This window comes from Aquila chrysaetos, chromosome 19, assembly GCF_900496995.4.
Source record: "Aquila chrysaetos chrysaetos chromosome 19, bAquChr1.4, whole genome shotgun sequence".
In the NCBI taxonomy this organism is placed as follows: Eukaryota; Metazoa; Chordata; class Aves; order Accipitriformes; family Accipitridae; genus Aquila; species Aquila chrysaetos.
Genome location: NC_044022.1, coordinates 9,865,693 through 9,880,202, shown reverse-complemented (window position 1 = coordinate 9,880,202; position 14,510 = coordinate 9,865,693). Strand labels below are relative to the sequence as shown.

Below are 14,510 nucleotides of genomic sequence, written 5' to 3'. Positions count from 1 at the left end.
TCCCCTGCAGGGTACACAGTTCCTGCCAGCAAACCTGCCCCAGCATGGGCTCCTCTCTCCATGGGGCCACAGGTCCTGCCAGGAGCCTGCTCCAGCGCGGGCTTCCCACGGGGTCACAGCCTCCTTCGGGCACACACCTGCTCCGGCGTGGGGTCTTCCCCAGGCTGCAGGTGGAGATCTGCTCCCCCGTGGACCTCCCTGGGCTGCAAGGGGACAGCCTGCCTCACCGTGGTCTTCACCACGGGCTGCAGGGGAATCTCTGCTCCGGCGCCTGGAGCATCTCCTCCCCCTCCTTCTGCACTGACCTGGGGGTCTGCGGGGCTGTTTCTCTCACATTTTCTCACTCCTCTCTCTGGCTGCAGTTGCTGTTCTGCAGGCTTTTTCCCCTTCTTGAATCTATTATCCCAGAGGCACTACCACCATCACTGAGGGGCTTGGGCTTGGCCTTGGCCAGCGGCGGGTCCATCTTGGAGCCGGCTGGTATGGGCTCTATTGAACATAGGGGAAGCTTCCAGCAGCTTCTCACAGAAGCCACCCCTGTAGCTCCCCTGCTACCAAAACCTTGCCATGCAAACCCAATACAGTTTCAGAAATGCATTTCTCTACTGTCACATTACAGGTTCTCTTTGAAAGGAAAAACGTTGAAGTCATTTGAGGATTTGTATGAGCTCTCTGTACCTGTGCTGTATTAAACAAATTTGTGCATGGTGAAACTTCGTAAGTTTTATCATTCAGTGTTGTTCAGACTCTTCAACACTACAAATGAAGTGGAACCTGTGTTAGAAATATATAATAAAATTAACAATGCTAAACTTTTCTTCTTAATTTAAAACAGTGCTTTTAATTATATAAACCAAAAGATTTTGTTTCTTGTAGTTTAACAGAAAAGCACAGGGTGGGGATGAGGATCCATAGTTGATGGCAACATACTGCAGCTCTTCAGCCCATATTGCAGGAAGAAGGAGGGATACTGCATGAAGTCCTGTGTGGTTTTTGTCATTGGCTTCACCACAGGAGGTCCACCCGTGTGTTTCTGACAAACAGCCTATCATGTAACAGATTCAGAAACATGATCTTGATACTTAAGTGGGAGTATGGATCTTTATTTTGCTCTCTTCTAGATGCTCTCTTCTAGGTTCATAAATCTCTTGCTTTTCACGTCTGAATCAGCTAAATCCTAGTGGCTAGATTGTCCCTAGCCCTGTGTCACTGCATGGTGTGGGTGCACTATGTAGGACTGGATGTTGGGACGTGGATTTAAAGGACTGGATAGCCTTAATTTAACAGTCTGGTGACTGTGTCCCCTGTAGCCTGTTCACCAGCGTGTTGGCCAATAGAACTGACAAAGATGGGAGAAACGGATTGCTTTTTCTGAGCAGCAGTAAATTGCCGCTCCTTTGTGCAAGGGGGAGAAAGAGGGTAACTATAAGACAATCACAGTTCCTTCCAGTTTTCACTTCCCTAAGCTGATTCAGTATCTCCACTCCATGTAAAATGAATGAAAAAGCTGTGTAAAACATCAATGCAGCTTCCTAAAAACAAGCAGAAAATGAGACCCATCATTCTTAAACAAGATTCTTCCAGTTCCTTCTGTATTTATGACTGCTTGACTGTGCCCATCAGCTTTTGGTGGGAGAAGCAGCATAGTTTGTTAAGTTCTTTTTTAATGAAGTTTAAGATTTGGTATTTATTGGGGAGGGCTATATAAGAGGATTTTTAGGTTGCTTTTCACATGTTACTAGAGTTGAAATATATCTGTCCATTTTTGATACAGGCATCCTATAGTGGTATTTGTATATTGCTTGTAGTGGAACCAGGTTAATGCAATGAAACTTTATTCTCAGCTTCCCTCAGGTAACATGAGTAATATGGTTAATACTGTCTTTTAATATATGAGATTCTGATGAGTAAAACTTGAATATAAGGCAGCGATTTGAGCTAGAGGATCCTGTAAAACCCCATTTTGTTGGAAGGGGCCATCTCTGTTTGGTCTAATATTAACTATGAGACAAGGACCAGAAGAAAAGTGTATTTAGCAACTCTTCGTTTATGTAGGACAGTAACGGAGGTGCCAAGAGAAGTATTTCAGGATACTAACGTTTCTCCATCTGGGACCATAGCAGTGCTGGTTCTGTCATTTTGCCTTTGAGAGCAAATTCTGAGCTGACTTCTGTAGTAAGACTTTGCTGCAGGTAACAAAGTAGAGAGGGAGTATTGATAGTTATTGGTAGTTTGTTTCTTGGAAGAAGTAAAACTGAGAGTTTATTGAAAAAGTCTGAAGTAAAGTTTTGGTAAGTGCTTGGACTCTGAGCAACACTTGCCTTGTTTCTTGGTGCGTACGTTGCTGCTGAAGGACAGATTCCTGGAATCCATTAAGCTGATGGACAACTGAGCTGGTGGGAAGGAGTTACCAGCAACCAGGTATAGGAAACCTAGTGTCACAACACTACCTATTAAATATTTAATTACCTCAGGCATTTCCTAATTACTGCTAAATTGTTGCATACTTCCTGTAGGAAAAAGGTAGTGTTTTAGTGCTGCATTTCTTAAACATGATCTTGCATTATTTCAACTTGTAGCCTTAGCTAGGCTTAGCTGACTTGACAATACAATGTTTTGTAGCATAATTACTTAATAAGTATTTTGAAAAAGTTATGGGGTCAGTCAGTTTAAAATTGGGAATTTTGTCTAGTTTACTTTCAGTATCATTAAATAACCATTTATTTAGCGGACATCACTTTTGTCTTTTTTTATGTATTCATACATCACTTTTTGTATTGATCCTTTCCCCAAAGATGTCAGCTAGACTCAAGATTAGCTAAGCTTTAAGAATAAAAGTTGACAGAGATGGACAGATTTTTGGTAATCAGTGCAGATTTTTTGGAATTGATGGCTGATCAGGCCCCCTGGAGTCAGAGTGTCTGCTCTCAAGGAGAGCTAAGACTCAAAGAAGGTCTAGGGCCTTGGTCATTTCCCCTTCCTGTGAAGTAGGTTGGAAAAGAAAGAACATACAGAAAAGGAAAACAGGAATGTAGTAATAATTTCTGACAAAGTATTTTCCTCAGCAAATCTCAAAACAATTTACAAAGGAGGTCAGTATGATTTTTGTAGGCAGGAATGTTGAGTCACGTAGGAACTAGTCCTAAGATCATGGCAGTGACACAGGTCTGGGAATACAATTCAGGCACGCAGAGGGCCTATTGAGTGCTCTGTCCACTAGACAGCATTCCCTTTGAAACTACAATTAATCACATGTGGTAACTGATTTTTTGAAATATTTTTCTTGTTTTCAGTATGCCAGGTTTGCACATGTGAATTTAATACCACACAGACACAGTTTAATCCTTTTTGGTTTTCCATTTTGTTGGACTTGTCCTTACTTGAGTTACTTTTTCAGGGACTATTTTCTTGGAACTTCGATGTCTACAGTATTTCAGTTATCCCAAGGAGATTAGTCTTGAATGTAATTTGTACTGAAGAGAGTAACTTTGAGCACAAAAAATACACTATATATATATGATTCAACTGGAGTTGAGATATGGATTTTTTTCTGCCATGTATTAAGGCTTGTCAGGTTTTAGTATACCGAGTGTACTTTAAATATGTTGTTTGGACTATGTTTGGAGGTGACTTTAGAATAAAGTGCAACGTTAGAACATTTTCTATGATACGCTGCTATTTACATTGTTATCTGTGTACTTAAAATACAACTTAAAATCTAGGAGTGTTTTACCAATGAAATTTCCTATTTTAAATTATGAATTTTGCCTTGAGCCTGGCAAAGGATCATTTATTTGGAAGGTTGGATTTTATTTGGTTTTTGGAACTTAGTCATGTGTGGAAGCTAAGTTGTCTAAAAATCATATTTCAGATTTGGAATAAGAGACGCCAAGGCTCATCAAATAAAACACGTTTTGTAATTTCTTTAAGATGATATATGGATTTAAGATCTTCTACGTGTTTGAAAATGTAATTGATGGCCATTTAAAATCTCAACATTATTCAGCTCTTGAAAAGGCGGTCTTGCAAATGAACTGTTAAAACATAAATTTTGTTACGATTTTCACATGCAATATCGGCACATTTTGGCCATGCAAACCCTGCTGACTTAGAGTTACCATTTTTTGGCATTCATTTTATGTTGCAATTCGGTTTTGCTTCCTTAAGTAAAATTTTTGTGTAAATTTGTCATGTCCATTTAGTGCTCTGGGGGTTATAATCAGGCTGGGTCACTTTTTTGGTAGCAGTTTGGGCGTTTAAGCTTTCTTTGGCTGGAGCAAGACATTCTTGGAGTAACAAACATGTCTCAAGAACTGCCATCACTTGAAGCTTCATAACGAGCCTCTGTCAACTTCAGGACACAGTACTGGTCTCAGTTGTTTGCCCTGAATTTCAGTTGACTTTTTAATAATAGGAAGGGTCCTTAACTGCCTCCAAGGGGATTTTTAAAGGTTTTTGTTCATTTTTCCATCTTTACCTAGTCAGACTGAATACTTTCTTGCTTTTCAGTCTTGTCTGTGTTTGCTGGAGGACTAGGGCAATGGATAGTAGATGTTTTCTGCCTTTGTTACGAAGGCAAGAGGACTGAAATTTGGGAAGTGAGTCAAATTGCTTCAAGTTCTTCTCCAGCATTTAAGCTGAATGGGAGTTAACAAGGACCGAAAGAGCAGTTTCAAACAGCCTAGCTAGACCTAACATTCAGAGCTTTCTAGAAGAGGCCACATCAGTTTAGGCACTGCTCTGATTGGAAAAGTACTATAGATAAACCTTCAACATCAAAGACCACAATTTTGAGTTTATTATGATCAGCAATTTCCAGAAGCAGATAGCAGAGACACTGGTATTGTATTATATCATAGCTGGGGACAGGCTGGAAATGGATTTTTCAGTCATTGCTAAGGATAGTAATTAAATTGAAGTGAGTGGTGAGAACAGCCAGGACAGGTATGCAAAAGGAAGAGGAGAGTGAAAAACTGTGGGATGCTCACGAGGGCAAGAGCAGTGGGCAGCAACGTACCGATAGGTTTGGAAGATGGCAGGGTCCAGGACAAAATTACATTTCTAGAAGTGCCTGAAAGGAGTCTGTCAGAATTAAGAGCCCATTGATGGCTCTGGTGTGCAGCACAGCATGTGGCAGTTAATCCTGTCCTGGCTTGGGGCTGCCTGGGGAACATCAGTCCTGTCTTCACAGACTAAATGGATTTGGCCAGGGTGCGGGCTTAAGTACTGACACATGATTGTTTGTATTGTCCACAACTGCTGTGGCTTCAGATGGTGCCAACTAGAGCTCTTCTGGGCAGCATACCAGTGTATTTTGTTGCGGTAGGACAGGCCAAGGACTGTTTCCAGTAGGCAGTGTTGATGAAGCCACGTTTCTTTAGGTGTGTGTGGGTGAAAAATGTAGTGGTCTGTTCTCTAGCTCTGAAGTCAGTTTCGAGGCTCAGTGTAGGTATGTCTGGAGGCTTGTGAGGTGCTCTGAGCACCTCTTAGGAGGCTTTTGTGAAAACAGAGGCACAACCGAAAGAGGAAGATGCAGTGAAGGAAATTTAGGGCTGGAAAAAGAGGAAATCAAGAAAAGCAAGAGAATTTGGATGACCACTAAGCCTTTGGGTAAAGGAAAGTGTTAGCTGAAGAGGCTGGTGGTGAGCATAAGGCCATGGAGAAGTGGCATTGATTTTGCATGAGGGAGAAGGAGGTGGAGGGGATGTATGCATGAAAGGAGGAAGGAGGATGATGGGGATCTGGTGGGTCAAGAAGAATAAATACGAGAATAGGCAAGAAATATTGCTGCCAGTGGGAAAGAGGGGTTTTCTGTTAAATCAACACTCATGCCTCATGCACCTCTCTTAGAGCTGTCATTGAATTGTATGATGAGTTGCTCTTGGGACTGGGAAATATTGACCTCATGATTTTAACAAAAACAAATCAGCCAAGAGTAGCACACAGTGAAATTAGGTTTAGAGATTAGAAAATACAACTCTATTCTGTTTTATATTTCTGAAATTTCAGGGATTTTCCTCAAAGTGTTGGATTAAAATAGAAGTATGTTGGGCTACGCTAGCTGCTACTTGCTTTAAGGGGGAAAAAATGCTTCTAAAAGGGATAATGCAAAGCAAGTGTGTGAGACCTACGGCATGTTCCTTCAACAGCCTTTAGAAATAGACCATCTGTCTATGGTTTAAGAAGTCAAAAACATTGTTAATCTTTTCTCTCCCCCTCCCCCGTCCCCCAAGCATTTTTTTTAAATTGGGGGAGCTATACAAATTATGAGTTAAATTTTCCTTTGAATAAAATTCCCTTCCAGCCATACCTCTCTGAGCAAAGTAATTAATGACTCCAAGCATGTAATATGAGATTAGTTTTTGTATATCTAGCAACATTCATCATATTTGGTTTAAGGCTATCAATGTAAATTGTTAATGAGGTGAAAAATTTAAGTGTATCAAATAGGGTGGAAGAAAAGCATCTGGATTTCTTAAACACTTATTTTGCAGTCAAATTGAGTTTCTGATATTTCTAATCCCTCAATCTCTTTAAATAAAAATATTGGGGAAGAACACAGTTATGATTGACCTCATTGTTACCTTCTTTAAATCTTTAATACGTGCAACTGATTGCATTAACTCTTAGATCAGCATGGAAAAGATCTTGGACACGAGGGGAAAGGATAAATGTCTTAGTTCTGGTACTGTTTTGTTTGTGATTTTATGGCCAGTCACCAGCTGACAGGTGTGCAAGTCAGCAGTCAGTGCTGCTTGGTTGTATACCTTTATTTATGAAAATTATGGGCAAAATGCAGTTTCTTATACCTTCATCTTATACCAGGATGCTGATGTTGACCTGCTAAGTTTTATGTGATTCTTGGTGCAGTTGACATTACATTGTCTTTTGAGGTGATTCATCTGTGAATCATGGTGCTCCCCCTAATGTGTATTATTCAGGTCATAACAATGACTTTGTGAAGGTCAGAAGTTAATGTTGTGATGGCCAGAAGAGCACCATAAGACAGACATTGTAAAAAGTCTTCGTTTAAGGGCTTGATCATGCTGTATAGCTGCAAAATTGGACATTGAGGCATTGGATTGCTGTTGATAGAGATGTGATATTCTTATGCCATGAAAGTCTTTATTAATAGTTATACTCCAGCTCACTATATGAAATGGACCTGGTGGTAGAATTTCCTGGTGAAATTTGGTAACCTATGCTCTGCAGGTCAAACTTGTCAGCTACAGAAATAACCTTAAAAAAAAAAAAAAAGAAAAAAATGTAGCATGTCATCAGCAAGTGCCTGCGTGAATGAAGGAGAGATGGGATGAGTATTTACTGAAACTCTGCAGTTCAGAAATTAGCTATCAACAATTGGAAGATGATAGTGGTCACACAAAAGAAAAGGAGGAACAGATTTGAAGAATGTCAGTCTCAGATGAAGCTGAGGAGGAGTGAATGGATGCAAGGGTTAGGTAGATGGTTAGCAGCATCTCCAAAGGCAACAACACATTTCAGAGAAGGTTAAGCCTCTGACAGAGGGACATACAGCAGATCAAAATGTTTTCATTGAAGCCACGGTCACCTCCAGCTGGAGCAGTTTCGACCCAGAGCAGTGATATTTGATCCATATGAGAATCAACCCCTGAATGATTTCAGTTTTCAGACAAGTGTATAAAGATAAGCTACAATTGCTTAGCCCAAATACACTGAATGGAAACTCCAGTGGTTCAGGGCTGGGTCAGGTACTGCTGCTTTATGGTCAGCAATGTCTGTGACAGGAATGGAGAAGAAAACTGCTGTTACAGTTTCAGACATCTGATTGGAGTCCACTGCCACTTGTCCACTAGATCCTTTAGAAAGTAAAGGTGACCTCAAAGCAGAAGCAAGATGTTGATGGCTGTTTTGAGTGCTTTTTCCTGTCAAATCTTCTGTAAACTTTCTGTGCAATAGTAAGAAATATTAAGCATACTCTCTTGCTGCTCTGGTTTCCATTTAAATTCTTTTTTCTTCTTCTAGATTCTGGTACTTCGGCTCCAAGACAGAGTTGTCTTTTGCTCTTAGTACTACTACACTGGTATTTCATTACAAGTAGATTATTCATCCCTTTTCCTGCAGTTGTTTTTTATAAATCTAGTTTTAGAGCTGTTTTGATTTACATCAGTGGAATGGCCAGCAAGGGAGTCATAGATTCATAGAATCATTTAGGTTGGAAAAGACCTTTAAGATCATCAAGTCCAACCATTAACCTATCACTGCAAAGTCCACCACTAAACCATGTCCCTAAGCAACACATCTACAGGTCTTTTAAATACCTCCAGGGATGGTGACTCAACCACTTCCCTGGGCAGCCTGTTGCAGTGCTTGACAACGCTTTCAGTGAAGAAATTTTTCCTGGTATCCCATCTAAACCTCCACTGGCGCAACTTGAGGCTGTTTCCTCTCATCCTATCGCTTGTTACTTGGGAAAAGAGACTGATACCCACCTCACTACAACCTCCTTTCAGGTAGTTGTAGAGAGCGATAAGGTCTCCCCTCAGCCCCCTTTTCTCCAGACTAAACAACCCCAGCTCCCTCAGCCGCTCCTCATAAGACTTGTGCTCCAGGCCCTTCACCAGCTTCATTGCCCTTCTCTGGACACGTTTCAGCACCTCAATGTCTTTCTTGTAGTGAGGGGCCCAAAACTGAACACGGGACTCGAGGTGCGGCCTCACCAGTGCCGAGTACAGGGGAACAATCACCTCCCTGCTCCTGCTGGCCACACGATTTCTGATACAAGCCAGGATGCCGTTGGCCTTCATGGCCACCTGGGCACACTGCTGGCTCATATTCAGCCGGCTGTCGACCAGCACCCCCAGGTCCTTTTCCACTGGGCAGCTTTCCAGCCACTCTTCCCCAAGCCTGTAGCGCTGCATGGGGTTGTTGTGACCCAAGTGCAGGAACCGGCACTCAGCTTTGTTGCACCTCATACAATTGGCCTTGGCCCATCGATCCAGCTTGTCCAGATCTAGGAAATAACACAACATGATATATTTTCATTACCATTTCTGTGTGTTGTAGCATTCTGACAGCAAGTAAGAAAGAAGCTGCATTGGGCTTTATGGAAGGGACTGCAGTAATTAATCTTCATTAGGATTACTGCTATGGCCTTGTGAATTAAAATTTATTACATGGAAAAAGATTTGTGGCACAGCATGTTTGATTAGCAAAATGCCAATATTTATGGGATAAATTAGTCCTAACTTTTCTGAACTGTACTTTATTAGCAGATTCATTCATTATTCCTGTACATTTCTTTGGGAAAGAGCTCGCGTGCGCTTTGTTGCAGCCTGGAAACTTGACTCGTGGCCTGCAATTCAGTGGCGAGGGAGGTTTGTTTCCAGAGCAGTGCTGGTAAACCTAGGCTCCAAAGCAAGATCTGATAAGTGTTAACTGAAGTACAGCCTGTCTAGAGATCTCACAATATTACGTTGTTTAAACAACAGCAACTTGGCTGCGTGGCCACACATTTCAAATGGCTGACTCTCAAGCACTTAAAATCTAAACCTTACAGGTTCTCAAGACATACCTTGAAGGCCAGAAGTGAGTTAAATACTAACAATTAAAAGCTTTCTATTTTTTCCTGGTATCACCTCAAAACACACTTGTGAGATTATTTTATTAGTAGTTAAATTAGAGTTTCTTGGTATATAGCTATCAGGGTCATAGGTAGATCCCCTGTTTCCCAGATGCCATTCATATATGCTGGCATTTATTTAGGAGATAGGATTCATAAACTGTCCCTTAGTGTTTGAGTAATAAACATTACCTATCAAATGGTAGTATCTTTGTTGTTACAGCTGTGCAAACGGTCACCACAGAAATTACTGTGCCTGTTGATAAGGTGGCTGTTAGTACCTCCTCGCCTGTGTAAACACAGCCTGTCCCAGTAAATCCTTCCATCAGGCAGCTTCAGACCGCACGTGTCATTCAGGCAGCTGAAAACCTAAATTGCACCAGATGGTAAAAGGAAGGAATTGTAATCCAGCTGTACATGCCATGCTCTAAGTGTTATAAATAGAAGATGAAAAGATGCACTGGCTTTGGTTTGGATCTGAATTGTGGGGTTGCTTTCTCACTGTGTTGTTCTGTTAGAAAATAGTTCACCTTAGAATACCTTTATTTTGTTTTGGCTATCTGTGGACGCCAGCTGGTAGTGCATCAGTTTGTGTGCTTGTGGGGAATAAGGGGCCATTTATGCCCATGGGAAGTGACCAATGATAAAAAGATTGGCTCTGCAGGGTGGGCTGACAGGCCTTCGGTCGGCAGAGTCTGAGGAGGAATTCATTTGACAATAAGTGCGGAAATCATCCCTGTATAGCTGCTTTCACACAGTCAGCCCTTTTACAAGCACACCTGAGAATTACACGTATTACGTCTCCTCCAAAGAGCTTTCTGTCCAAACAGCTAAGGTAAAGCACCCAGGTGGAGTCCAGGATACCCCTTGGCATCATGATGCCAGACATCTCTCCTGGTGATTTTCCAGCTTCCTTTTAAAATTGCCACTTTCACCCTTTGTAAAAGCTACATCTCTGACTGCTCATCCAGAGTAGTACAGCCACTCTCCATACCACCCAAACCATCGCTGGTAAAAAATCCATCCTGGAGGAACAGGGTTGGGGGTTGGACTAGCTGATCTTTAAAGGTCCCTTCCAACCCAAACCGTTCTATGGACAGGCACTGTCTGTCTTCTCTCTGCATCTCAAAATTGTTAACATCTTATTTGCACGTTCCACATGACTCTCTGCGTTCCTTCCTAAGTTGCCTTTATCAAATACTGTTTTGCTTCTGCTTTTTGTGCATCATGAAAACACAGGCCTTTAGTTCTCTTCATCGCTCGGTGGCTTTGCTGCTGCTGCTTCTGTGTTATACATTCTTCCTTATTCACCTCTCCAGCTTACCGCCAGTAGGGGTCAAATTGGTGTGAAAATACACCTGCTAATGTGTAGGTATATCTTTAGCATGCACTACTAATCAAGCACCATGATCCCTCAGTAATAATAAGAAACAGCCTGACTCAGCATAATCTTCCCACAAAGCTTATGATGAAAATTAATCATAATTGTGTTGATGTGCTTTTGTTTGTGGAAAAAATTAGAAATCTCACAGTTCCTTCTGAATGGGTTTCATATTTAAATATTGTATCTTACAGACATCTAGGCCTCTGGGCCTCAAATTCCAAAAATGAGTATAATTTTTGGTATTTTAAGCCTGCTATTTCATAACTTGTGAGATTTCTGCATTGTTTTAATTGCTAAGATGTTTTGAACTAATGTCCTAGATGAAGCATTAGTCAATTATGAATGCAAACTGGTCTTCAGAGTCCATTTAAATGCCGGAAATAACTGGCTCTTTTGCAAACAAGCTGAAATGCTTTTACTTAATGAGGTTTCAGCCTTACACTTTTAAAGTGAACCCCTATACTCCGTCCTGATCAAAGCAAACGCCATGAAACTCCAGCCCAAACCCACACTGGCCACTTGGAAAAGTGAGAAGTCTTAGGGCTTTAAAGTATTTTTATCTGCTGTCAGTATAGCTTCAGCATTTATGGAGTATCTTAAGCACTACAGAGAGAAATAGAGTCCTTTCCCCAGAAAAGGAATAAAATAAATGTTGGTAGCAAGCACTGAAAAGCCACCCCCATGGGAATGACAGCTCAAAGCTGGCAAAGTTGCTATATCCTTTGAAATGTCCCAATTTTAGGAAAAGTATTTGGTGCCCAGTCATCAGCTATTCATAGAATTATAGAATGGTTTGGATTGGAAGGGACCTTTAAAAATCATCTAGTCCAACTCTCCTGCCGTAGGCAGGGACATTTCTCACTAGATCAGGTTGCTTTACACTATTTCTTTTGGATAGGCAGGGAAGGACAATATAAAGGTAGGGTGCTTTGTTTGTTTTAATTGTGGGAATGCAAGGTGTTTCTCATAGGATTTCCCTCCTCTCTCTGTGTGCTGTAATGAGTAGGCAGGAGTTGGCACTGTTCTTCCATGAAAGGTGGGATGGATGAGAGAGGGACGCACGTAACACATCTGCAGTCCAGTGCAAGGCCATCAGATCTCGTGTCACTCCTTCATCTCAATGGACAGGCAGCCAGAAAGCACAGTGTACGAGCCAGGAAGAGGAGGAAGCGTTGTGCTGCCAACCCCTCTCAGAAAGCTCTCGGAAACTTCTTGAAAACTGCTGTGTTTTGGGGTTAATGTTTGGGTTAGGCTGATTTCCAGTGAGTGGTGAAACCAGTGTTTCACAGACTGGTAACTAGTCCTCTTAATGGAAAAACAAGGTGGGCAGCTGAAGGTGGTTTGAATTGGGCATTGGGTTCCTGTGCTGTGTTGGTTCAAAGGACAGTGTTCCCCAATTTGAGGTAATTTTTATAACTGCTGTTTCTAATTGTTAAGTCTCTAAACAATATTTCCGAATGAAATATTTCACAAACATTACATTTACACTTAAGCAATTATAAAAATTAAGGCAATTAAAAAAATTCTTGTTGAAACTTTTTTTTTTTAAGTAAATTGAATTTTCTGGGTAGAAGTTTGCCAAATTTTAATTGAAAATCTGACTTTAACCATCTATTTTAGAAAAGCCTAAACTCAGTCTCTGAAGTTCCATTTTTATTTTTGTTATATTCTTTAAAATACAAACATGAAAAACTGAGAATGCTGTTTTGTTGCAGTTAACTTGTTTGGAGAGAATGACTTGGGGTGCAAGAGGTGGCATTCTGCTTTTTTTGGTATGAATTCTACCCTGCAGCATAGGACAACCAGCTGTCTATAACCTGGTACATGGATATTGTATCTTAGAACAGATTTTGTTAGATTAGATTATTTTAATCTTAGATAAGATGATTTATAGCAAATTTTCTATGTTATGGACAAAAACATGAAGATACATGAAAGCCTGGGCTTTCCTCCTGTTGCTGTCATGTGGCCATGTGACAGAAGTCAAAGTATTAAAGCAAATATGTAGCCATTTTGTCCAAATTGAAGGCTGCAAAAGGCAATTCATTCAAGTCTTAAGAAAAGCAGCAGAAGAAAAAGGAATTCACCAGGGCAAATAACTGGGTTTGGGTTTTTCTCTTCCTCTCATGGCAAAGAGGTGGTTAATAGCTTCCAAGGAAAGCTTCTGAAAGAAGGGGAAAGAGTGGCTTGAATGAGATGGACCCAAATCAAAACTGTATTAAGTGAAGGATTCGCCAATGAAATGACAGTTCATGTATTTTTATTTTATTTTTGTCGCATATTTATTTTAGACAACATCTTGAATGCATGTCAAGGTCCACTGACATCACTAAATCGGTTTTGTTGAGTTGTCTGTCACTCTATAAGGCAGGAAATATTAGATAAGACTGATAGCAATATCTTGATACACTGTAATCAATTAAGACTGCAGAACATCCACCACCACCTTGGCCTGAAAGCAGTTCTAATTTAGATATTCAGAGTTCATCAGCTTCTATTGCTTCACCCTTCTGAATTGTAATTTTGTTTGCTCTTATCTTGACATAAATTTGCTTTGTTTAAAATGAATTGTTTGATTACATGATGATATTGATCACCACAGTTGTAAAAAAGAGTAATTGATTTGTTTCTGCAGTGAACTGGAGGAGAAGAGTGGAAGAAAGAAAAGAAGTTATAGCAATAGTACCACAGCAGAAGAAATGCCACTGAAAAGAAAGAAGGTGAAATTCAGCCAAGAGGAGGACCCCTATTTGCCATTAGATACTGGGCTTTCTCTGGCAGAGGATGAAGAGCTTGTACTACATCTGCTCAACAGTCACAGCTAATTATTTTTCTGCACGTTTTCTTTTCTGAGACATCTCCACAATTTTGTCAGTAGTCTACACAAAATGAATTTGGCGTCTGGGCAGCTGGGTACCAGTGGACATAGATAAATGAGTTCCATGTGCAATGGGATTGCCTTAGATTGGCTCATAGATTATAGACAATATTTCGTTTGATTTATAAGACTTTCTAAACGAACTTTAGAACCTAAATCCCCAGATATCATTTTGCAGTAACACATTCATAATTTAAAATCTCCAAGTTCTGAAACAATTACCTTTTTTTATTTTCATCTTGCTTTAAATAAAACAGGATGCTCCTTTCTTGACTGTGTCAGGTTTGTTATTTTATAAGATAAATGTGTACTAAAATTATTAAAGAAGAAATACTGTTGGCAGCTCAAATTATATTACTTAAAAATAAAATGCATTTTTTCTTCTGTGTATCATGCACATATTTTAAAAATATTTTAATAAACATTTCTGAGCCTTGGTGTAAAATTTTGGTGTCTCTCTCAGCTTTCTTATGAAAGCATTTATTTATCCTTCAGTTATCATTTCTATTATGATTCTGTCACTGGTGTTAGGCAATTCAGAAAACCGCTTTTAGAAGCTAAAACTGAACCCTACATCTGAATACCATATGAATGAGAACACAGTGATGCCACAAAGAGGTAGAGCGTAACACTGCCTGGTAAAATTG

At 40.4% G+C, this 14,510-nt stretch overlaps 1 protein-coding gene across 1 annotated transcript in view; it reads left to right on the top strand.

Annotated features, from left to right (window-relative positions):
* DDX10 (DEAD-box helicase 10) overlaps positions 1–14,302 on the top strand; it is a 200,710-nt gene extending 186,408 nt beyond the window's left edge. The window contains exon 18 of the mRNA XM_030042889.2: positions 13,621–14,302. Coding sequence (XP_029898749.1) covers positions 13,621–13,810 — 190 coding nt within the window. The 3' untranslated portion in view covers positions 13,811–14,302. The remainder of the gene's footprint in view (positions 1–13,620) is intronic.
* Positions 14,303–14,510: the final 208 nt, after the last annotated feature.